General features: G+C 36.9%; 1 protein-coding gene across 2 annotated transcripts in view; it reads right to left on the bottom strand.

Moving 5' to 3' along the window:
• LOC120420594 (vesicular glutamate transporter 1) overlaps positions 1-26,664 on the bottom strand; it is a 104,295-nt gene that overhangs the window by 24,345 nt on the left and 53,286 nt on the right. Inside the window, exon 3 of one of the 2 annotated variants that reach the window (XM_052707832.1) lies at positions 220-368. The exons of the other annotated variant lie outside the window; for it this stretch is intronic. Coding sequence (XP_052563792.1) covers positions 220-227 — 8 coding nt within the window. The 5' untranslated portion in view covers positions 228-368. The remainder of the gene's footprint in view (positions 1-219; positions 369-26,664) is intronic. 2 annotated transcript variants of the gene reach the window in all.

Raw genomic sequence — 26,664 nt, 5'->3', positions numbered from 1 at the left:
CATTTAATTTCATTTTTCTATTTACTTTCCGCTGGCGCGATGCTTTACCCCAACCGAACCCAAACCGAGAATGCTGAAGAGCGTGGTGCAATTTTGCTGATGGGATGATTTTTTTTTTTCGATGTCTGTTTCTTCGAGAAATGGAATGTTTAAATGCTAGCGAGCAAAAGCGAAACGTGGGGGAAAATTGTGAAGAATTTAGAAAGCTAGTTTACTTACTGCCGCATTGTTGAAAGTGTGTTACGCTACTCTAGTAGGGATTTTAATTACAGGCACTTTAGTGTTTACACTTGAGGACAACTACTACTTGTGTCAGTGTGTGTGTGTTTGCTACAAACTACAGGGATGTTCTACTGTTGGGCGGTTATCTGAAAGAAAAGGTTTTTAATATGACAATATAATATTGTGGGAATTTTCCAGCATAAATTTAATATAAATTTGGTTAAAATGCGAATTTTAAGCAAAAGATTAGCGTTAATAAGCCACAAGAAAAATATAAATTATGTCAAAAATCAACAACAAAGATAAGTTCATGTTCTTATATTTATGTAAATTAAAAAATACTTTTACAATCATCATTAAATATAAGATTTTTTTTATTTACACAATTGCGAAAAGTTTGGTTTTGGAAGGTTAAACAATTTTCAAAATTTATTATTACTTTTGATTTCTCATTTTACCTGAATAAAAGTGGAATATGTGTAATTACACTTAAAAACTAACTAAATCCACCTATGTGGTTGGAATCTCCCTCACTCTTTACCAACTATTGGTGATTCGATGTGTTTGGACACAAATTTCATCTAGTTTATCTTAAAATCCGTCATAAAAAAGTACACAATAAGTGGTCATAACTCGAGACAGGGTTGCCAGATTTTCAATGTTTAGGACTCGTTGGAAAGGTCTTGCGATGACCTAACCAACTATGTATAACACGACGATATTTGAATCGATTTCCGGTCACTTATCCATCATCAGGATATATACTAAAAAACATTTTTATACATAACTTTTGAACTACATATTGAAACTTTATAAGAATCAAAAGGTACGTATGGGAGCTTAAACCAAGTCGAATGCAACTAGTTTGACCACAATCGGTTCAGCCAGTGCTGAGAATACTCAGTGAGTATTTTGACACACACAGACATTTGTTCAGTTTTCGTTTCTTAGTCGATAGGTATACATAAAGGTGGGTCTACGATCTTCTGTGAAAAGTTCATTTTTAGAGCAAGAGCGTTAGTTCAGTGAGGAAGACAAAAGATTTAAATAAACAAAATTTTAGGGATCATGACCCGATGAAACATCATCTTGATTTTTTGACTGTAAGCGTATTCGATAAATCAAAACTTGTGTTAAAAATGTTGAAAACATTATTATGGCAAAAAAAACTGTTTTAACCCAATCTAGTCCGATATTGAAAAGTTTTAACCCTCTACAACCCAACCCCGCCTCTAGACGAACTTTTAGAACTAAAGTTGCTCAAAATAACTTCCTGAAAAATGAACACGGGAAAAATAAAAAATAAATTTGGGCAGTAGAGGGTCAGTAAGTTCTCCTTCATAAATTGTTAAAAAAATGAGAAAAAGCACATTTCCCCACACATAAAAAGAAAACAGTGAGCCTAAGTTGTATAAATTAATTTCAGCAGAATCTGATGAGAATGCCACATGACCCCCCCCCCCCTTCCTGGGACATTTTTTATTCAAAACAATTATTTTTTGTAAGGAGCGTGAACAAGTGCGAAACCCACCTACCCTCACTAAAGTGTCCACGTGGTTTATGGATGTTCCTTATGTAAAATCACACAAATCACACCGATCAAAACTTTACTTTATTTACTATGTTGTTTTAAAACGGAACATCCTACAAAAACTAAAATTTCAATCCCTGGAAACTAATCAATTTTTGAATAAATGTAGGGCGTCCAATTTTCCCGAGTTTTGAATTTCCCGGGAAACAGGAAAAATATTTTTGAAATCCCGGGAATTTCCGGGATCCCGGGAATTTTTTTAAATAGTCATAGAATTTTTGTTTTCATTATAATTGTTAAATATGTTTTTATACACTTCAATTTAACCAAGGATGAGAGTTTTTAAATAGATTTAAACAAAATAAAAATTCTTTTTTTTTGTTCCTTGTTTTGCTTTGGATTTTAAATGAACTATAATATTAAATATCGGTGTCATTCATATTTAAAAAGTCTTTAAAAAATATATTTCTTTTATATATTTTTTATATGACATGACTTAAGCATGATTTTTTTTCATAATGTAAAAAAACAAAAGGCGACAACAAATAAAATAATACCATTCAAAGTAAAATTTTAGAAAAGTTTAGAATTTCATGTTTTACATAAAACAAATTTTCAAAATTATCTTTAAGTAACTACCGCCAACTGAGTAAAATCGGGATTACAGTCTGAATAGATACAGGAGATTTTAGAGCAATAAATTTGGAAATCGGTGTACTAATTGTTTTGTTCTGTTCCTGTTTTAACCGAAGTCATTCAAAACATTATGCAAAAAATGTAGGTTAAATAGTTGTCTTAATTAGTTACATTTGTTTTGATTAGCTGCACAAATAATGCTGCTGTTTGCTGAAAAATTATTTGAAATGATTTTTTTTTCAAATTAAGAATCATTAATAAACGTAAATATAATATCTAGCCTTTTAACAGTATACAAAACAAAATATATAATATTTAAAGCGCTAGGTATTTAGTTGATCAGTATACTAAAATTTTAGCAATTTTCCCTAATAAGCCAAATTAATGCTGATTGTGCCGTATACAAATTTAAATGCCTTGTATTCAACTGTTCATCTACTTCTACAACCAAATCTGAATTTCCAGACCTAAATTTGATTTTTTTGTTAATTTCGGGAATTCCCAAGACAAATTATAAAAAAATCCAGGTATTCGGGAATTCCCAGTTTTGGAAAAATCCCGGGTATTTTGTCCATGGAATTCCCGGGATGGATGCACTACATAAATGTTTGGTATTATTTTAAATATCAATTGATTATTCAATTTTTATTCAACAAACCAGACAACCCTATTTGTCCTTTTTTTGTAATCTAGAAATGGATCAATTGCTTAAAAAATTTCATGCTTCACATGATTTTTCATGGTTTATTTAGAACTAAAATAGTAGTTTATGCAACAAGTTGCAAAAAGAGGATTTTTTCAGCACGAGTCGTATATTTATCCAACGAGGTTCACTGAGTTGGATAAATACGAAGAGTGCTGAAAAAACAAGTTTTGCAACGAGTTCCATACAACATTTTTTGCAATTCCAAAAAACACACACTGAGTGAAATTTTATGTCAAATTTTCATGTATTTTGTCAATAAATCGTTTAAATCAAAAAAATGTTGAAAAGTGTTACTTTTCGAAACAAGTGCTGAAAAGTTCAACTTTTCAGCACCCATTTGAGTGCTGAAAAGTAGAACTTTTCAGCATTTATTTTGAAAAGTGTTGCTATTCGATTCTGTTATTTTTGATACAGAAAAGTAGGCTATTTCGTCGTTCAAGAATGACAGGAAAAGTAAGTAGTTTCACGACGGAATTGCAAGAATGAAATTTAAAGTCTAGTTAAACGTAATTCTAGCACCGAGACGAGATTTGCGCCTTCTATCGGATGGGAAAGTAAAACGTCGGTTCATTTGCGTAAAAGAGGTTTTGGGTGACTCACCACACATAACCTTAGGACGCCTAAAAATGAACAGAAACTTGCAACAGAGACCACAAAAGGCCCGGGGTCGTTAAAGTGGATTGTTTTGCTTTTTTTTTACATAATTTCAACATCTTTACAATTGCAAAGCTTGATCAACTCCAAAATACCTCCCGTGGAGCTCGATAACAATTATTTATGGTGTCCATCTGGTGACACCTAACCTTCTGGACGATAACACCCCCACTACAGGAACCCAGCTGTGCTCTTCAGCACCACGTGGGTACGCCACCGTTCAGAATGCTAATGAAAAAGGTGTTCAGCAACACGTACTCGTACTCCAGCAGACCAAACCATGGAAACCGGCGCATAAATATCAATTTGGCCCACTAGTGGGCACGTGTCGTACCGCGTGGCCGCACCTCAAGAGTGGAGTAGATTTCTCTCCTCCTCATAGTCCATTAGACGCGACTCCTCCCGGAAGCCGCTGGCTTTTCGAGTACAAAATTAATGAAATCGTTTTCAAGCGTTTTTAATTTAAATTTGTCAGCACTTCAAAAGATTGGATCTCTTGTATACAACGCAACAGAGTTTGCCGCTTTGGGGGGACTAGACGCAACATAATCTCCTTGGTGTTCTTCCCTTCCTCCCCCATAAAGAGCCAAGGTTACCTTACAAACCGACTTTTCCAGGGATTTTCCCTTTCTAGAAAGATTGTGATCGAGGTTTTTATTGAAATCTAATTCCCGTAAATATCATTTACAACTCTTCGGAGAATTATCTTTTAATTCAGCGGATTCCGTTTACTGATGATGATGATGCTGGGGGATTTGTTGGGAATTGGGAATGCAAAGCGATTTACAACTCCGGGACGAGCCACAACAAACAGAGCAAGATGATTGCGTTTTGCGAAACTCGAGTCTGGTGACAACACGACAAGGGTATTAGGGCCACCGCTTTTCACCAATCAATGTGGACGGGGTTGTCCGCTTTGCGAGGCATTTGGGATTTTGAGTTGGAGCCAATAAATAGGCTGGGTTTGGATTGAGCTTGAGAATGTAATCCGTTGTTTTGTAGAGTTTGACACGAACTCGATGTTATGTAGGTAAGGAGAAGGTGGGTAAACCTTAAATGAGGCAAAGCATGGGAATCAATACAAAACAAAGTCATTCATGAATTTGAACATTTTAGCTTGAAGAAGAAAGTTGAGTTGAAAAAAGCACCCATTCAAAACTCACGAAAAACGGCTAAAGCTATACACACTTGGAACTTCATAAAATTTTGTTGATATTAAATCACGTGGGTATTTCATGGAGAATTTAAACGGATGTGCTACAAAAAGAACAACTTGGAACATAAGGTCAACAAAAAGCCGAATGCCCAAATGTCGAATAAACAATAGGTTGAAAGTGCACAAAAGGTCGAATGGATAAATTGACGAAAGGACAAAGGTCGAAAATGCAAAATATAAAACAAGATTCTTTAATGTTGGTTCGATTTTTTATAAAAAATACAAGGGGGTGTCAACTGGGTATACTTTTGAACTCGACCTTCACCGATTTAGACCAAACTTGGAGGGAACGTCCATGTATCGATAGTTAACGGAAATCCCAAGTTTCTTGCCGATTGGACCAACCCTTTTTCTTTGGAATTACTCTCTTTTTCAACGATTCTCTAAAAAAACTTTTATTTTTTTACACGTAATTTTCCAAATGTTAGATAAAATGGCATTCTTCTGGTTGCATTTTATAGGGAAGGAATTCATTAAAAATAAAATATCAATGGATTTAAACGTGATTTTCATCCATTCCTATTACTTATATTTATTTTATTTGATCACTATCGTGTTCCCCGGACAATTTTACATAAGAACCAATGCATATCTCAAACTTAACCCGAGAATCGGCCTTTAAAAAAACTGAATTTTCTACTAACTTCTAAACCAATGTTGTATGATTTATGTTCTTACAAACAAATCGAGCCAAACATTTCATTACGACACAAAATCAAGAGAAAATCGCTTGCAAAAAGTTGACAACTTGTTTCAATTCCTATTTAAAAAAAGAAGCTTGACTGACGGTTTTTTTTACTCATGATACGATAAAACACATCATTATCCTTAACTCTGCTTGAATGCTTCTTAATTTATGTTGATTTTCGCAATAAAACTCATAATTAAAAAAAAAAATCTCGTTATTGGGCCCTTTTAACTTCCCCCCTGTTGTTCAAAATGGACCCTTTCTAGATGCAATTTCAAAGAGAACTAAAAGGGCACTAAAGCGCTGTCACCCGATTATTGTTTTGATAGATGTTTATGGGCCCTTTTGTTTAGTTAAAAATTATGAGGAATTCAGTAGAAAATTTGATTATTTTTGAAGTTTTGTGATTGAATAGTGTAAATAAGGTATGTGAAATATTAAAAAATCTTCAAAAGTGTACTGAACAGTAGCCGCGGGACCGTATTAAATATTGTATTTCGACGAAGTTTTTTTCTGCAGAAATCCTTGGTGAAACGTAAATCAAACATTGTCTTGAAGTGAATTAGTGTTAAGAATGTATGAAAAGTTCACTTTATAACATAGAAATTTCCTTAACTACGAAAAACTAACGATAAAAGAAAGGGCACAATTGAACTTTTTGTCTAGTTTGGAGTGAACATTATTATGTGCCCTTTTGTGTTTGTGATTTTTTCAATAGGAGATTGTTTGCTATCAATCAGAATCTTAGAGGGCATGTAGAGAGTGTACTAATGAATGGAATAGTGGAATTATCTCGAATGTTAACGTTTTGGTTTTGTGCCCGAATGAAATGTTTGGCTCGAAATCCGGTTTCTTTCTGTGTGTTTTTAACTTGTGCTTGAAAAACCTCCTACTATCTAAATGTAAACAAAGTGGGATCATTCGATAATCACGTTACGCATTCTCTCTTGTCAATACACAGATAAGGGAGCGTTCTTTTATTACGTAATGCAGTTCAAGGGGAAAATTTTGTATGGAAATATTTTTATGAGGGGGGAGGGGGTCGAGAAATCATTTTTTTATGTTACGCAATGAAAAAACGCTCCCTAAGACCAATACAAATATCATTTCGGCTGATTGTCTTTCTCTTTTCCTTAATATTTTTGCCAAAAAATACTAAATTATTACAAATTTCAATTTAAAAATTTAAGAAATTTGTAAAACTATGCTACAATATTGAATTTAGAGATTATACAGGATGGAAAGGAGTTAAAACCTCAGAAAGTTTTTTTTTTCATAATTTCATTTCATTTTGTCATATTTTTGACATATTTTTTTATGGCAACCTTCCAAGCGTTTTTCGAGTGCAAATAATCGCCTAGCATTTATCACCCGGTGCAAAGGTTGTGCTCAGAACCTAGCAGTGCTGTGTAAGAAGCTTGGCCGCGCGCTGAGAAGAGCTTATATAGCAATACAATACTGCTCTGGTTCTAGCGATGCACAATATAAAGAAGAACGCATGGAAGGTGGTCTACAAGAGTTACGGCTTTTCGGCTGGTCGACACACGCGTTCACCCAATACAATGGTGTTTGCGTGCGAAGTCAACAGAAAGGCCCAACAACAGTAAATTGGGCAATCCTACAATAGACCTATAATCAGGTTTCAGTGGTAGATTACTCAGACAGAAAAAAAAAATGGTAATTTTGTCTTGTTGAGATAATTTTTTTTTTGAATAACATTTAACACCAAGTGATAAAGAATGTTCATATTTATTTTCTATAATTTGAGTTTCTTAAAAAAAAGTATTCAGTTTTGGCCGCCAATGTGAAAAAACCGAACAGCTAATATGCGGTGACCCAAGTAATGCTTTTAAACAGCATTTTTCTAAAATCATGTACCCAATAAATAGTTATGTTGGATTTGAGCGAGCAGGTTTCTCTCAAAAGTCTAACGAAATAAATTGTTTGAATAATTCAACTATGCTAAAATATTGAATTTTGAGATAATACAGGATGGAAAGGAGTTAAAACTTCAGAAAGTTTTTTTTTTTTTCATAATTTCATTTCATTTTGTCATATTTTTGACCAGTTTCTCTTTTTTATGGTAATTTTGTCTTGTTGAGATAATTTTTTTTTGAATAACATTTAACACCAAGTGATAAAGAATGTTCAAATTTATTTTCTATAATTTGAGTTTCTTAAAAAAAAATATTCAGTTTGGCCAGCCAATGTGAAAAAAAAACGAACAGCTAATATGCGGTGACCCAAGTAATGCTTTTAAACAGCATTTTTCTAAAATAACGAAATAAATTGAGCAAGCAGATTTTTCTCAAAAGTCTAACGAAATAAATTGTTTGAAAAGTTTAATTTAGTCGTTTGGATGGAAATAGGACCGAATAAAAAATCACATAAAGTATTAACAAATCCATTTTTTATGAACAGCCATTGCAATATTCTAGGGAAAAAAGAAACTGAGAATGCGGAAATTCTTCTATTGACTCTAGGCCAAAATTTTCAAATTAAAAACCAAAGAAAAATCGCTTATTTTAAAATTATTCACTCATAACAGTAATACAATTTCTAACAGAAACTAACTAAAAAGAAGTCTAAAAACAAAACTGACGAACAAACATCAGCGCAAACAACGAAAGTGGCATCCTCACGCATTTCCGTTATCTTTTCGCAAACACTGTGGAAAAACAATCCTCTTCGAATCTTCCTTCCCTGGGCCAGGGAAGGCAAAAAAACTCCAAGGGTCACGCTCCCTCCCACCCCTCCAACAGAGCGTCGATCCAACCTTTTTATGCTACCATGAAGCCCGTAATCTGGCCGATTCAATCTTTTAACAGCTATTTTTAATGATTGCTTTTCCTTCTATCCTATTTCTGTCGCCATTCTCTTCCACCGAGTCCTAACTTTATCTCCTGAAAGTAGCCGGCCAGCCAGTCAGTCTGACGAATTCAATTTTCCTATTTGCCGCATTTGGCCAACTTTTGCTCGACTCTTGTGCTCTGCCAGAGGACTTGTTATCTTGGATCTTTTTTCTATTCTTTTCGCATTTTTCTCCCCTTGGTCGGAATGGCCAAGGAACGCACTTTTTCCGGACAAGACACCACCGAAGAGACGCTCTTCTCAATCAAAGGGGAAAAAGCTGGTAATGAGGGGCATCTGAAACCGTTTAAGCACTCACCGGTTGCCACAGTTTCACACGCTGATTGATCGGCGAAGTTTGAGATTTTGAGGGGGAGGGGGAACTTTTGGAACATTTTGTATGATAACGTCCTTTACGTCATGGATACCATTGATGATGACTTGTGAGTCATTCTTAAGGGTTTTTGATATTCAATTAAAAATAAACTTTAATTTTGTTAAAAATACCTGTAATAACCTCACCAGGGGACCAAACAATCAGATTGTTACCAGTTAATAACATAAACTATGCATTAGATTCCCACGCACCAACCTTCATAGGGTTCCTCGCCTGTTCCTTACAAAAAAACCCAAACCAGCAATCACCCATTTGAAGCCTAACCACATCAAAACAAATCAAATCAAAACAACGCTAACAAGCGCGCGCGGGAAAACAGTCTGTTACCTTTACTCGACAGGCCAAAAGAAGGGAAAAACTCGAAGCATAAAATAATCATAAAAGTTTCACCCGCACATTATTCCCCTTGGGGACCTGCGGACTACACGGGGTTTCATCAAATATTCACCTTGTGTGTTATGGATACTTTGTCGACAAATGCCCGTAGCAGGAGGGTTGTGTTCTCGCCAAGGGTGGTAATTCAGCTGGGAACTTCCCCTAATTTGACTCAATAAATGTGCTGTGCACGAGACTCACTGTAACGGTGCGTTGGTACAAATGATGGCTTTGGCGTGTCGACTCACCGGTTTGGGGCACCTGTTGATTCAAATGGAATGTCTGGTGTGAAGTTAGGAACGCAAAATGTTTGATGGTTAAATATATTTTTTAATTTCATCTTTTTTTTTTTGACTGCAACCATTAAAAAAGAATGTTTTAAACAGCAATCGTTATGTTTTATAATTAAACCAGTTTATTTTTACAAGGTTAATGCTGAATGTTTATTCAAATAACAACACACATGACATAAGTTTAACAGACAACGTCCAAAATTCTGGATCCTTACTTTCCGACAGCACCGATGACCGCCGGCAGCACCTTAATGGCGATCGGGACAACGTTGTTGAGAACAAACTTGCCAGCGCCTTTGAGGAAATCCACGAATCCATGGGCCTCCTCGGGAGCGACGCCAACATCGACCAGGGCAACCTGAAGTTTGTCCAGGTCCAATGTTCCAGAGGATCCCGTCGATGGGGCAGCGACGGCAACGGCCACCAGGGCAGCGAGGACGAGGACGAATTTCATCTTGGAGAAGGTTGTGGTTGTGGTGCTGATCTGAACTCAAGTTCTGACTGAGGATTGGTGAGCTGAGACGAGGTATTTATATCGAACAATTCTGCAAACGTTCGAATAAAAAGATTGAAATCGGATTCTCGAATGATTTGTTTACTTTGGATACCTGCCACATTACTGACGTTCTATAAATTTGATAATATGATTCAAAATGTGCTTAACAGAGCAAGATGATTAAAACGTCATTATAGAAACAAAATCAAGGTTATTCTTCAGAATTTTAAGTTGAAATCGAAAATTTCGGAAATTCCATGTGAACAGATTTTTGTTTCATAGACGTCATAATAACTGCAGATGTTCAAAGCAAATAAAACCATTCGTCAATTCGATTTCACTTTTTGAATTTGATTGTGGCACTCACATACATTTTTGACTATAAAATCCTCTGCACAGCTTTCAAATCTTCAGTCAGAACTTGAGTTCAGATCAGCACACCAACCACACTCTCTCCAAGATGAAATTCGTCCTCGTCCTCGCTGCCCTGTTGGCCGTTGCCTTCGCTGCGCCTTCGACTTTGGATGGTGCAAAGCTCCAACAAGCCTTGATCCAGGCAGGAGCTGACCCGGAGGCTGCAAGCGGATTTCTGGAAATTCTAGGAGGAATCGCTGGAGTCCTGAACGTGGTCGTTCCCAACATTGCTCCCATCATATCGGCTGTGAAATCTGGTTAAAGCAAAAGTTTCATAACGTCGAGAATCGTTCAGTAAAATATTTGAAAAAATTTACTTATCAAAAAAAATGGTTTAAACATTAGAAAAACAAGAGCGTTGATTTTTTATCTGGAGAATTAAGGTAATTTGTCGCTGTTGCATACAATTTCAAAATTCTATACATCATTTACATGCAGCATACCACATTCAATTTCTATACTCTCTTTGAAGAATACCTCTTGGCAAAATCATTGGATTCTCCCTTATAAAAATGAAAATGCAAATTGTTCATGATTTTTGGTGGCTACTTCTTACAAAAACAAATTTCAGTTACAGCAACACATAAGAGCAATTCTCTACGAAATCGGCCCATTTCGACACTTTTTTTTATTATTTGGCTCAAACTGTATGAGGGCCTTCCCTATTACCAAAGAAGCCATTTTGTGTCATTGGTTCACCCATACAAATCTCTAAACAATGTTTGCTGTTTAAACAAAAATAGTACGTAATTTGCCCCGGAAATCGAGCCTCGGGGGAAGTAACAACGCCGAGAGCACCAAGGCTCAAATCAAGTGTGCAAACTGCGGACAGAACCACACAGCAAATTTCCGTGGATGCACCGTGCGAAAGACCTACTTGGACGTGCTGGAGAAGCAGCGGAAGAAACCAGCCAACCGTCAACTCCCAAAACCAAGTGCTTCGACGGCTCAAGGTTCGACGCACCCGCCTGGGTGGGAGCTGATCTTTTCGCTCTTACAAAGTTCCTATCGCTGGCAAGGGAAATGTTCTCCCGTTTCCGTACTTACCGGAATAAGCAACAACAATACATGGCCCTAGGGGAACTGATGATAAAGTACGTTGGAGCTAAGTAAATTACTTCGACGTTTATAAGACCCACGACACCAGGGTGACCTGGTTAAAATTGTACTCTAGATATAAGTATTTCCTTTTCCTATCCCCTTTCTAAAGCAATATTAGTATCTTCCAAATTTAAAATTATCAATTGATGCTCTGCCCATGCCGCATAAATGTCCCATAAGCAAAAACAGCAAGCTGAGAAAAACGCATTTGAAGTTTGTCCCATACATAAGGCTACGTGTTAAGTTTTCGCGAAAAAACTGGATTTCCTCTAGATTTTTAGAACAAAGTACTGGATGTTGTAGGCTCTTTTGAAAGAGCTCACAATTTTGAACCAAACTGCATCAATAACTCGTAGTCGTCGAAAATGCATATGGGACATTTATGCGATCAGGGGCAGCTCATGTGTTAATTTATAGTTGTAAGGACATCCATAACTCTATAACTACTAAAACACAATATCTGTAGATGATAAGTACAAAAATAAACAACTAATTGAATTGAAAAATGGCACTTAAAAATTAGAAAATCTGTAACTTTTCAAGGAATTTTTTGATTGAAAAAATTGTAGGTATTGATGAGGACTATTCAGAAAAATAGGTAAACCGAAAAAATATTGGTGATTTTTTTTCATAAAAAATCAATTTCCCTAAATTAGTATTTTTGAATTTTTATTTTTTTTATATTTTCAGAGTACAAAACACCACATCTTTTAAGCCATTCAGAAGTAGGGGAACTATACCCTTTCTCAGCCTATTTCTATTATCGGCCTATCAGCACTTTGATCATGAATCACAGCTTATTTAAAGTGTTTTTGACTGTTCCAAAGTATTAAATAGCTCAAATAAAAGTGAGCAAGCAACTCTCCATTGTTGAAACATCTGAAAATGTTGATTTAATAGCAGAAACGGCAAAAGTGATGAGAATTGGTCGAACGGCTTAGTGTGATTAAAATGGGTATATTTCCCCAATAGACCGATTTTTTTTATTAAATGCACCGTTTTCAAAATAAAGCCTTTCAAAGTTAAATTTTGTCCGCCGTTTGCTGGGGCAGCGACGGCAACGGCCAACAGGGCAGCGAGGACGAGGACGAATTTCATCTTGGAGAAGGTTGTGGTTGTGGTGCTGATCTGTACTCAAGTTCTGACTGAGGATTGGTGAGTTGAGACGAGATATTTATATCAAACAATTTCGATCGAATAAAAAAAGCGAAACATTTGTTCCCGAAATGTGATACATATTTTGAAAATATGTTTGACAGATTGAGATGATTTACTGAATTGTTATTACGATAACACCAATCGAGGTTAAAATAAACATTTGAAGGAATAATGTGTAATTTTGGAATTTCCATGTAAACTGTTTATTTTTTATCTACGTCAATTAAAATGCAGTTGTTAAAAGTAAACATTGTCATTCGAGATTTCAATTTCACTTTTTGAATTTTGTGTAGCACTCACAGATTTTTTTGACTATAAAAACTACAATCTCAGCTCCCAAATTTTCAGTCAGAACTTGAGTTCAGATCAGCACACCAACCACTCTCTCTCCAAGATGAAATTCGTCCTCGTCCTCGCTGCCCTGCTGGCCGTTGCCTTCGCTGCGCCATCGACTTTGGACGGTGCAAAGCTCCAACAAGCCTTGATCCAGGCTGGAGCTGACCCGGAGGCTGCAAGCGGATTCCTGGAAATTCTCAGTGGAATTACTGGAGTCCTGAACGTGGTCGTTCCGAACATTGCTCCCATTATCTCGGCTGTGAAATCTGGTTAAAACATAAATCCTAGAAGATGATCAATAAAATTCTTTTGATGCAATAAAACCAATTTTTTCATGCTTTTAAGGAAATGGCTGCCAAATCACAAGGCGGTTGCTTCGATTGGTCCCTAATCACGAATCTTAGGTCTGCACTTTACTGAAAATTATACATTTTTCCGAATGCGGAATGGGTTATACAGAAATACCGTCACGAGATATCGAAAAATGGACCTCAGATTCGTTATCAAACACCAGAGGATCGAAAATCGAAAGGGATCCAGGCATTTTTTTTTTCTATTTCTCTTTAGTGTGAGAAATTGGGTACTAAAGCCCCATGTAAATTTTTATTTTTACGATATAACGCACGATTGAAAACCATTTTTGATCACTTTATTTTTTAACGCAAAAAAAAACCTTGGAACGAGCTGTTAAGTAGGACCATTTCTTTCAAGAAGGGCCGTAAAGCTAATTTTTAAAAATTAAATTAAAAATTCATTTTAAATCCTTTGCCGTCGTTCAAAAGGTCATTGTACTCAGAACAATGAGCTTTAACGTAGTGAACAATAATATCACACATTTAAGCTTAATTTTAGGACCCAATTAAGGAGAAAAATCAATTCCCAAACTCGTCAATTCATATTTCTCCGCATTAAAAGCAATGGATAGTGGAAAATGTGTTTGGTTAGGTCTGCTCGAGTTTTCGTCTATTCGAGCTGATATTTGGGATTTAAAGATGGAGTCTCAGAACATCAATGAGTAACTCTCCACTAATTCTGAATTCTGAATACGCTATCAAATCGGGTGTAAAATTTTACCCCTTTCACCCTTTTACCCTTTGACATCAAATTCCAAACCATCACCATTTCAAGCTGCAAATTATTGTAAAAGATGTATTTTTTTCGAATGTTTAAAAATGGGTGGTGAAAAGTTGAACTTTTCAGCACTTGTTTCGAAAAGTAACACTTTTCAACATTTTTTTGATTTAAACGATTTATTGACAAATAAATGAAAATTTACATAAAATTTCACTCAGTGTGTGTTTTTTGGAATTGCAAAAAATGTTGTATGGAACTCGTTGCAAAACTTGATTTTTTTCAGCATTCTTCGTATTTATCCAACTCGGTGAACCTCGTTGGATAAATGTACGACTCGTGCTGAAAAAATCCTCTTTTTGCAACTTGTTACATAAACTACTATTTTGACAGTAGAAAAAACATGATTTATTGCATTCAAAGTGCTTTATTAAAATTTATGAAATATTTTGATTCAACCGGACTTAACAGCGCTGATGATGGGAGCAATGTTGGGAACGACCACGTTCAGGACTCCAGTAATTCCACTGAGAATTTCCAGGAATCCGCTTGCAGCCTCCGGGTCAGCTCCAGCCTGGATCAAAGCTTGTTGAAGCTTTGCACCGTCCAAAGTCGAAGGCGCAGCGAAGGCAACGGCCAACAGGGCAGCGAGGACGAGGACGAATTTCATCTTGGAGAAGGTTGTGGTTGGTGTGCTGATCTGAACTCAAGTTCTGACTGAAGATTTGAAAGCAGTGCAGAGGATTTTATAGTCAAAAATGTATGTGAGTGCTACAATCAAATTCAAAAAGTGAAATCGGATTGACGAATGGTTTTATTTGCTTTGAACATCTGCATTTAGAATGACGTCTATGAAACAAAAATCTGTTCACATGGGATTTCCCAAATTTTCGATTTCAACTTAAAATTCTGAAGATCAACCTTGATTTTGTTTCTATAATGACGTTTTAATCATCTTGCTCTGTTAAGCACATTTTGAATCATATTATCAAATTTATAGAACGTCAGTAATGTGGCAGGTATCCAAAGTTAACAAATCATTCGAGAATCCGATTTCACTCTTTTTATTCGAACGTTTGCAGAATTGTTCGATATAAATACCTCGTCTCAGCTCACCAATCTTCAGTCAGAACTTGAGTTCAGATCAGCACCACAACCACAACCTTCTCCAAGATGAAATTCATCCTCATCCTCGCTGCCCTGGTGGCCGTTGCCGTCGCTGCCCCAGCGACGGGATCCTCTGGATCTTTGGACCTGGACAAACTTCAGGTTGCCTTGGTCGATGTTGGAGTCGCTCCCGAGGAGGCCCATGGATTCGTGGATTTCCTCAAGGGGGCTGGCAAGTTTGTTCTCAACAACGTTGTCCCGATCGCCATTAAGGTGCTGCCGGCGGTAATTGGTGCTGTCGGAAAGTAAGGATTCAAAATCGGTCCCGTTGGGTGGTTTAATTTGTGTCATGTGTGCTGTTAATTGAATAAAAATTCAGCCTTAACCTTGAAAAAAATCTGGTTAAATAATTGCATAGTATTTTCTTATGAGAAATCTTAAGTATCTTTTGAGATTTTAATATCATCTTCTCATTCATTAACATTTAGCAGGCCCTTAAACCCCTCATTCTTCTGAACCTCGCTACAATTGCGAAATAAAATCCATGCAATAAAACGACCCGCTATTAAAATCTGTTCAATATCAATCGAAAAAAGGTAGCAAAGAAAAACAGCAATCAAATGAATTGGCAGGATTGATTTCCCTTCGACCTTTTCCGATTTCCCTCGATTCCTCCTACCTCTCCCACGAAACACTTATCTCAACCCTCACCAGGCCATCGAATGTTTTCTCCGCTGTAACCCCGAGACTTCAAACCGTTCCGGCTGTCAGCACCCCCCGAGGAAGAGAGATTTGACTAACATCCCCCGGTTCCACAGAAACAGTCCCGGGGGTAGGAGGTTTGGCGGTACTCTACAAACATGTTGCACCAAATAAACACAATATCCTTCTAATGCCAAGGGATTTCAAGGGGCCGAAGGGATTTTCTCCTCCTTCCTCTGCAGACCACTCCAAAAGTATTACTTTTATGGATTACGATTCCGGGGCCGGTACTACGACTGTTTCAGCAAAGTATTCTTCGCTGATGACATCATTTAAAGTCATTTTTTAAAGTAACTCCCCGGCGGAAACACCGAAAGGGTTGTCCCACCCGAGAGCTGATTTATGTTCGCTGGCGGACAAAGAAATTGGAACAAATCCGTCCGCTCCCAACTCCACGCGGCGTTGACGCGGATTTCAAAATTGCGGCAATTTTTCATCGGAAATCTTAGAAACGAAGATGATGGCGGTTGGAGGAAAATCATAAAAGGCGATATCGGGTTTCGATTTGGGCGAGAGAGAGAAAAAAGAAGCTGGTATTATTTTTCCTTTTATTTTTTTCGTATTTTGATTGTCGCGGCGCGAAAGCTTTCAAGTGGGTCGAAATTGAATTCTCAAGATCCTCTGGTTTTGATTGCGCGCGCTAAGGATGAAAAAATACGCTCAAAGAAACGTGGGTTGGAACGTGACTCCGGCAAAGTCTGGCGTATTTGCCTACAATGTGCGTCGAATTTGTACACAATCAGTGCGAAATAAAAATAAAAGATCGATGTGATAGTGTGTGGAGCTATGAGCGAAAGTTACTTTGCTGAACAAATAAACAAAAGTCTACATGGCATTTTATTTTTTGAATGCCAAATTATCTGAATGTAATCATTAAGCAGACATTTTTTGATTTGATTTTTAACATTTTTTTGTTTAACCAAATATTGTACTTTTTTGCCTTTTTTATAAATTACAAAAATAAATCAAGCTTGAAATATGGTAAGGTTAAATGCTTTTACGATGTAAATTAACTTCAAGGGGATCTTCAGCATAATGTCAGACTGGTCACTAAACTTGAATTATTTGGAATTTTAGGAAGTTAGTCAGTAAAAAGTAATAAAGGAACTATTTAAAATAATAATCATGATGATTTTTTTTCAATTTTTTGTCTTTTTATTGGGTGTAAAGTTTCAAGGACTGCAACATAATGGTAATTTAGTATTTCCAGAATTACTCAGTGATTCGTTTAAGGGGTTACAGACATGTAGAAAATCTCAATATTCAATAATTTCGAATATTTATTAAATCCTTTACAAAGATGAATTCCAATCACTCCTGAAAGTTTCATGGAGATATGTCATGATTTAAGTGAGTAGAAGACGATTCAAGTTTAAACTTTTGCCATGATGTGCAAAGCGGACTGTCAAACTTTGTGAGCGTTTTTCTCGGAACACCGAGTTGATCTCCGGGTGCCACGATATCTCGAGATGGGATTGACCAAATTGGCTGAAATTTGGGGTGAAGACTTTCAAGACATGTTCCTTGTGCATGACGAAGTCCGACTTTGAAATTTTGTTTAAAAACAAATACAAAAATCAAAAAAGCAAAGCAATCCTCTTAAGAGCGAGTCCACGAACAGGCATAGACTAATTATATATAGATACGCCACTCCGCTGTAGGGGCTGGTGACGCTACCGCCACGCCAAAATTCCCCCTGGTGGCAATTTATAGGTCCTAATTTTGGGTGTCTCCCTTTGGAAATATTGGAAAAGTTTTTTCTCCCCAGTTTCAGTTCAATTGGTTCTGTTGCATCGTAGCAACATCTGCTTTTCAAACTTTATTTTCTGTCAAACCATAGATTATTAATTACCTAGATGTCTCACTTCGGGATTTTTCCATACATCAAGTTGGCGACACCCCTTTAGCGCTCCGAGCGCCACCACAGTCAAGTTACAGGTACTAAATTGTTGAACAAAATCATAGTACTCTATGCCAGTTTGATGTTTGTTTTTTTTTTGTCAATGTGTCACGACGGAAGAGCAAATTATGAAAGCGCGTGTAGAATCGCTTTCATAATTTGCTCTTCCGTCGTCGATTTATCGCGAAAAAAAAACAGGAATATGGCAGGCCAACGCCATCAGCGCAAGTGGCAGCGGTAGCAGAAGTGGCGAATCCAGGAGATACCAAGCAGCAGACCAAAACAAAGGAACAATAAGAGGACACGCCTTGGGTCACGCTGATCCACCTCAAGCCGAGCATGGACAGTGCCCCCTCGGTGACGAAACCGTTGCAGTTTTGCACCGCCCTCATAGTGTTCCCCACCGGACAGGTTGAAACGTAACGTGTGCTCACGTCACCGGGTCACCGACGGTGAGCGAATTTAGCAAAATTCTGATTTCGAAAAGATGAACGAAAGTTAGTTTCAAAATAGCATCGCGAAGTCTGGTTTGTGAAGATGATAACATTTTGCTTTTTTTTAGATAAGAAAAAAAAACTTCAAAGCTTCCGGCAGAACGCAAGCATGAATCTGACTAGTATCAAGGCGAATCCAGCTATGGTTTCGCCACAGTTTCGCCGTACGTGTTTCGGTTATAGAAGTGCCACTAAACCACCTGGCAGGCTCGAAATGATAAGAAATACAGAACCCTTTTATTGTGCGTTTGGACAATCTTTTCAAGGAATTTATTATCAAATGATTAAAAATTTACAGAAATAAATAAACTGCGACAAAAATCCTTGCATCTTGTTTGCTGTGTGATTCTTTTGCCAACAGGCCGGATAGAGCTGAAGCTTTGATTTGTCGTAGAATCCTGCTATCCAGACTCCAGCATGTATTTTAAATTGACCGTTCGATTTCCGCCGGTTTTTGAGAGTCCAGCCAAAAGAAGGCTGCGCGCTGTAGAATCGTCCGTTTTGGTGGGCTGGAATGGCGGAATGATTAGCAGGGTAGCTTTTCCAGTACTAATTTTTCTATCGAACATAATTCTACTCACTTGCCGACACGTCTCCATGCCTAACGGTGGGCACCACCGAAGGAATCGATTCCGTCCATATGATTTGTGGGGGTGTGGGCAGCCCGAATTCGAGGAATTTTATAAAGAGATTTCAAAACCAACGACCGATGATTTCCAGTTCCGCTGTTGTTGACAGAAAATAAACAACTTGAAAGGCAATAGTTGCTACGATGCAGCCCAACCACTTGAACTGAAACTCGGGAGATTTTTTTTTTCTCGGCATTCCCAAAGGGGTACACCCAAAATTAGTACCTGTGAATTGCCACCAGTCGCAATTTTGGCGTGGCGGTAGTGTCACCAGCCCCAACAGGGGAGTGGCGTATCTATATATATTTAGTCTATGGTCAAACCAAAAAGCACATCGTTGGTGTTTTTAGAATTCACTTAGAAAAATACGGTCCAGATGCTTCCGCCTAACTAAAATTCCATGAACGGAACCGGTTTCTCTAATGGTGCCCACTGTACGACGTGGATAAGTGCCGGCAAGTGAGTAGATTGAAGTTTCGCCAAAAATGACTTAAGGAAAAGCTTTGTTTTCACAGCCCCTCAGGATACGTTCAAAATCCCCATTGCAAGTGGAACCTGCACCGCAATCCAGAATCTGTCCTCCAGATACGACCTTATCCAGCAGACACATTTTTCTCCAGCCACACCAACGCTTTTTTCATTGTTCTCCAAAATGCAGCGACAATCCACCGGAAGTGAGCAGCCATGTCTTCGGCAGCGCAGTCTTCTTTTGTGTGAACTCCAGCAATCTCTTGCAGAAGATCGGTTCCTCAAGAATCTGTCGTGTTCTACCGGCATTTCATTCCGATACTGAACGAGAATACTCGGACAAACAAAAATACCACGACGAATCAAGTGGCCTGCTGGCCTAGGTGTCAAGAACTAGTGAAAATGTTATGATTTTTCTGCAAATTTTAATTTATTATTCAACATGTAATGAAACCCAAGTAGTAGTGATTTGAAGATGCACAATAAAACGGTTCTGTCACTTTAAAAGCTCAAGGTTGTTTTTGCTCCATGCCATTTCGGGTCAGCCGGGTGATCAGAAGGAAGCTCCTCTCAATCCGACACGCATATGGCTGGATCAGTTTTGTGGTCACTTCTTATCTGGAAGAAGTTAAAATGGAGCCTCCCACACGATAAGGCTCACGACGAAGTTATTATACCAACCTTCACCAGCAAAAATCACCTTATAGCTCGGATTGCACTTAGATCGTACACCGTCGGTACCACACGGGACGTACCAACTGGGAGCGGCGCGAACTTGCATCTATTTCGCCACCAAGTGGGCACTGTTGGCCTCGGCTTGAAGTTGGGTCACATCCTCGTCTTTGGTTCCTTTGTATTGATCTGCGGCTCGGAATCGTCTCTGCAGCTGCCGTTGCCGCTTGCGCTACTAGTTTACGCGAGAGGCCGAGCATCTTCCTCTTGTTTCGGAATTAATCCCAGAAAAATAATTTAAATACGAAACGAAAGCGCCATTTGAATCAACGTTTGTGACACTTGGCAAAACAGAAAATAAACAATGAACGGGCAAACACAGAGTACTTTGATCTTGTTTTAGAATTTAGTACCTGTAACTTGACTGTGGTGGCGCTCGGAGCGCTAAAGGGGTGTCGCCAACTGGATGTATGGAACAATCCCGAAGTGAGACATCTAGGTAATTAATAATCTATGGAACAGGGCATACCCCTTTGTATGGGACGTCGTTTGGACCTCACCAATCTGCCTGAAATTTTCAGGGGTTGTTTGTACATATAAAACTAGCATCTGGCCAAAATATGAGCACTCTAGGTCAACGGGAAGTGGGGCAAATCGGGACACAAAGTTTAAAGGATCAAAAACGTCAAAAATCGTAAAAAGGCTGTAACCTGGGCAAAATTCAGTTTAATTTCAAAATTCAAAATGCATCTTAAAGTGCTTAAAAAATGCAACAAAATGCAGGGTAGAGCATCCCAGTTGGTTGAATCTAAAGGGAGTTATTGGCATTTCAGTGAAAAAATAGCACAATTTTCAAACTCAAATAAAAAAGTGTTCCATCCAGATATCAACTCAATTCGATCTACAACTTGTAGGGGACATCTGGGACTACCATTTGAGACTGAGAACGCTTTGGGTAAGGCAGTTTAACATATTAAATAGACACTTTTACTTTTAGTGATTTTTTTGGTTGTAAATTTTTGCGATCAGTAGTGTGGTGCTTTTCGGGACGCGCAGTTCTGTTTTTTTACCTTCTTTTTTTTAATTTTTTTTTTATTTTTTTTTTATTTTTTTTCCACTCGCGTTCGTTGGCCGATGAGTTTTTTTGTGTTGTTGTCTATTTATAGTTTTCTTTAAAAACGTACCTATTTTTTTGAGACTAGCAAGTCGTATTGCTGGATTAAGCCCTTTCTATATCATTTCAATAATCATTTCAATAAATGAAGCCCTTCCTACATCACCGTTGATCGGAAGGCACGCCGACGGAGAATTTCTGGAGAATCGCGGTCGAATTAATACTATATTTAAATCCCTAGATAGCTATCTTTCCGCAGCCGGCTGCCTAAGATTTTTAAAATTTCAACCGATAAACAATTTGCTTATGGTCGCATCACCTACCACAGTGAATCCTGACCTCATACCCATCTTACTAACCCCTCAAAACTCATGTGATACTTTGTCGGAGACGCAGTCGATTTGGCGGTCCCATCACTCAAGTATCGGACTAACATTCCCATCCACTTCCCCGTGTCTTACCTCTGGTCGTGGTCGGCGTCGGTATTGATCAGCATGATAGGGACCTTTAAAAATTGCGAAGGGGTGATGATTGGTTCCTACTTTTCATCTGTGGTCCACGGAGCAATGTTTGGGGGTCCTGGTCAATAACGAAGTAGCAGCTACGGGTAGACACCAATGCTATGCTATTTTTTGGTTGTAAATTTTTGCTCGGGGGACCCCTCAGATCCCATTTTCTGGTGATAATTTTATCATATTCGTGTTCCTGAGACAATTTCACAATAGAAACATGCATAAAAATGTTTATTTTCATCAATTTAACCCTTTAAAAAATGAAAGTTAAAAAAATCTTCGATTCCCATTTATTGAAATTCAAGTTCGTTTCCAAGGATACTATATGACCTTAGAAAAAAGCAGCATCTAAATTTTTTTAACTTTCATTTTTTAAAGGGTTAAAATGGATGAAAATAAACATTTTTATGCATGTTTCTATTGTGAAATTGTCTCAGAAACACGAATATGATAAAATTATCACCAGAAAATGGGATCTGAGGGGTTTCCCGAGCAAAAATTTACAACCAAAAACTTCACTAAAAGTAAAAGTATCTATTTAATATGTTAAACTGCCTTACCCAAAGCGTTCTCAGTCTCAGATGGTAGTCCCAGATGTCCCCTACAAGCTGCAGGTCGAACCGAGTTGATATCTGGATGGAACACTTTTTTATTTGAGTTTGAAAATTGTGCTATTTTTTCACTGAAATGCCAATAACTCCCTTTAGATTCAACCAACTGGGATGCTCTACCCTGCATTTTGTTGCATTTTTTAAGCCCTTTAAGATGCATTTTTAATTTTGAAATTAAATTGAATTTTGCCCAAGTTACAGCCTTTTTACGATTTTTGACGTTTTTGAACCTTCAAACTTTGTGTCCCGATTTGCCCCACTTCCCGTTAACCTAGAGTGCTCATATTTTGGCCAGATGCTAGTTTTATATGTACAAACAACCCCTGAAAATTTCAGGCAGATTGGTGAGGTCGATGCGAGATGGGTATGCTTTGCTCGTGGACTCTTAAGCGACCCCCGGGTCTTTTGTGGTCTCTGTTGCAAGTTTCTGCTCATTTCTTGGCGTCTGAAGGTTGTGTGTGGTGAGTCACCCAAAACCTCTTTTACGCAAATGGACCGACGTTTTACTTCCCCATCCGATAGAAGGCCAGACGGATAAGGCGGGAATCGAACCCGCGCCCCATAGCAACTTAGGGATCGGCAGCCGAAGCCGCCAACCACCGCGCCACGAGGCCCCCATAAATCAAAAACGGACGAATTTCGTCATGCACACGTGACCGGTTTAATGAGTCTTAAACAAAATTTTGAGCCGATTTGGTCAAAGCAGTGTTGAGATATCGTGGCACCCGTTTTTTTAAACTGCTAACATCAAATAGCTATGTCTCGGCAAATATACAACCAAATGTGTTCAAATTTATTTTATTGATAGATGAAAATGTATATTGTAATGCTCTGAGTACAGATTTAAAACAAGTTTGAGCGTGTGATCGACCCATCCTCTGAAATTTTTGCCGATGTACATGTATGTAACCCCTTAATTCCAGAATTATTCACGAAAATTATAGTATTATTTATTATTTATTTTAAAAATCTGTCAACACCATGGCGAAACAATGGAAAAATATAAAATTTCAATAAGCTAACGTATAAAAACAACAGTTTGTTTCACATCAGATTCAAAACATAAAAGGACAGAAACAAATCAAAAATAAAATTCATGCATTTTATGACTGTGAGGGGTATCAGTCACCTGTCGGCCATGTTTTTTAAACAACGTTATGGCGATTCAGAATGTATCAATCAAGGTCTTAAAAAGACTAGTTAGCCCGATATTCTGGAAGCTTAGCAGTTATCCCAAGTAATGTTAAGAAATCATTATTAGGTAGTTGTTTATAATTCTAAGTAACTTCTATCAATTACAAGTAATTCTGTGAAATTAAAAGTAATGCATGACATATCTCCAGTAATCCAGGTGATTCCAACTAAACTGGTCAGTAATCCTTGATGCTGAAAACCCATTGAAAAGATATAAATTTACATATTTTTAGTGGTAATACACGTTGCACATTTTTTCTGACACAAAATCTGTCAATAATCCTAGGTATAATAACGCCATTATTTTTATACTATGTGGATCAGGTTTGTAGACTTTTAAAAGAATGGAATAAAATACGATTTCATTTAAGTTGCCGTCAATACTTGAAAACAAATTAAAATGCATTCCAAATTATCATGAAACAAAACATAAACAACATGGAAAAATACCCAACTAATCAAAAAGATGTGAATTTTCCCAGTAATTTGAAAAAAAAAGTCGCGGTAATGGACACACAATATAATATCAAACAAATCCTAAATTGAACATAAATCAAACCCTTAACCCTCTACCGCCCAAATTTTTTTTCGAGCATTTTTATTTTTCCCGTGTTTAGGAGGTCATTTTGAGCAACTTTTGTATTACGAAAAACTTTACTTTTTTTGTTTTATGTTTTTTTTTTGTTTAATTTTTATTATTTTAATTTGCATTTATCTTGTTTAGTTTATGTTTGGTTTTGGTAGTATTTGGCCAATTCTACCACCTACTATCATTACATTTTACATTTTTTTCAAGTTTTTGCTTGTTTTTCACAATTTCTACTATAAAATGGCACCATTTTTATTTAAATTGTAAATAAATGTGTAGAGGCATAGTCTGGGACACTAGAAAAATTACTGCATACTAAAAATATAGGAAATGTTGGTAAAAAAAATACAGCAAAAGTTGACACCTAAAAAAAATTACATTTTTGAAAACATTGGCAAAGTCACATAAAACATCTAAAATTTTAAGAGTTCTTCTTTCCAATGTTTTTTCAAGATCAAAAATTGGTTGAAAAATGGATTTTTGGCGATTTTTCAAATCGAAGCCCGTCTAAAGGCAGGGTTGGGTTGTATATGGTTAAATGGCTAAAACATAAAATAGGATTAGCCCATCGAACAATAAAATAAAAATTTTACTTGAATGCACATTTGGTTTTACTTTAAATTATCATCTTTAAGGCTCTGAAAGGCATCACTCCCGATCGGCCATTTGGCGGCCATATTTGTTTTAGAAAAATATTCGAATCTTGATTAAGAATGTATCAATCAAAAAAATGGGTTTCTTTGTGTTGTTTGTAGAAGCATTTTACATATCGTGATTATTTTTTCATTTATTTGTTTATTTAAAGTCCTTGGACTTCAGGTTCGAATCTCAACCTTGACTTAAAAATTCTTCTTTTTTTTGACTTAAAAATTCTTCTCACTTTACCGAAACTGAAAACTTCAGTCAGCACTAACAGGTATGCAAAAAAGCAATTAGCACACCGCAAAGAATCCAGCTCAGCTCTATTGTTGCAGAGCTTCCCGTTTTCCCATTCTCCCACCTCTTCATTCCCAAAGTGGAAAACTAATTACGAACCACAATGGGGAATCGTTTCTCAAGTGGCTTCTTCTTATGTCATGGACCGAGTGGTAAACACCCCCACCATCTTGAATTGCTCACACAAGAAACCAAGGAAACTTGCCCGACGATGGTGAGCCCATATTTTCGACGAACTCTAATACATTTTGAGAGGATTCAGTTGGTTTGAAGTGCTTGCGCGAAATTAATTATGCTTCCATTTGGGTCATTCCATCTCAACTGTGCACGAAAATATTCAAATTTGAAAATTACCCTCTCCGATCCTGCTCAAATTTGGCAGAGCTGTTGATACTATCAAAACATGCAAGAATCCCGAATTTTATCCAAATCGGACCATCCCCTCCATTTTTGTACCTCCCCAAAAAATCGACTTTTTGGCGATTTTTGACCAAACCTCCTAGTTTCAAACGGCGATAGCTCGGGAACCACAAATCTTAGAAGGTCGGTCTTATACTCAATTTTGAAGGAAATTGAACGTAGAATCCATTTCCGTGATCGAAATGTTGATTAATTTATTTTTTCTACCTGTATTGCGCAATTGAAAACTTTAAACGGCCGTATCTCAAAACACCCCATCTTATTTTTTTATTTGACCTCACCATCGTGTTCCCCGGCCAATTTTACATAAGAATCACTTATCGACAGAAATGAATATGTTTCGTTCCAGAGATATCGAATTTTAAAGTTTTATGTTTTCGAGATTACCTACATCAGCTTCATTCGCCGCATCACAGGCGGGCTGACCAATAACTGCTACCTGTTGTTCTGGGAGATGATTAATTTAATTTATATTTTTATAATTTTACGCAAATATTTATTCAAATGGCTATTAGAGGAAATTCTCGTATGTTTGGCAGATTAACTCATCGCTCCTAGTTTCGTCCAATTTGCTCATTTTCACTATTCAAACAACAAATTTTGCATAACTTTTGATAGAAACTTGCTTGATCACTTCTTATTGAGCTATTTATCGCTCGATTTAAGTTGAAAACGCTGTAATTGAATGCCAAAGCGCTGATATGGCAACATTAGAGGAACGCTGGAATTAGATGCTGTTTCCCTTGATCAATCTTTTTTTTTTTGAAAGGAATATTTATTGGGTTATTTAGAATGCACCGTTTTTTATATGTTGCTAACCTTTTTAGAGTACCTCCGAGGCCATGACTAGGGCCTTTATCATAAGCGGTAGCAAAATAGTACCATTCAGCAAAAACCCCAAAACCTGCTTTATTATTATTATTATTATTATTATTATTATTATTATTATTATTATTATTATTATTATCATTATTATTATTATTATTATTATTATTATTATTATTATTATTATTATTATTATTATTATTATTATTATTATTATTATTATTATTATTATTATTATTATTATTATTATTATTATTATTATTATTATTATTATTATTATTATTATT

The sequence above is a fragment of the Culex pipiens genome, chromosome 2 (assembly GCF_016801865.2).
Source record: "Culex pipiens pallens isolate TS chromosome 2, TS_CPP_V2, whole genome shotgun sequence".
Lineage (NCBI taxonomy): Eukaryota > Metazoa > Arthropoda > Insecta > Diptera > Culicidae > Culex > Culex pipiens.
The sequence above is the reverse complement of the archived record's forward strand: the minus strand, read 5'-3'. Positions and strand labels throughout refer to the sequence as shown.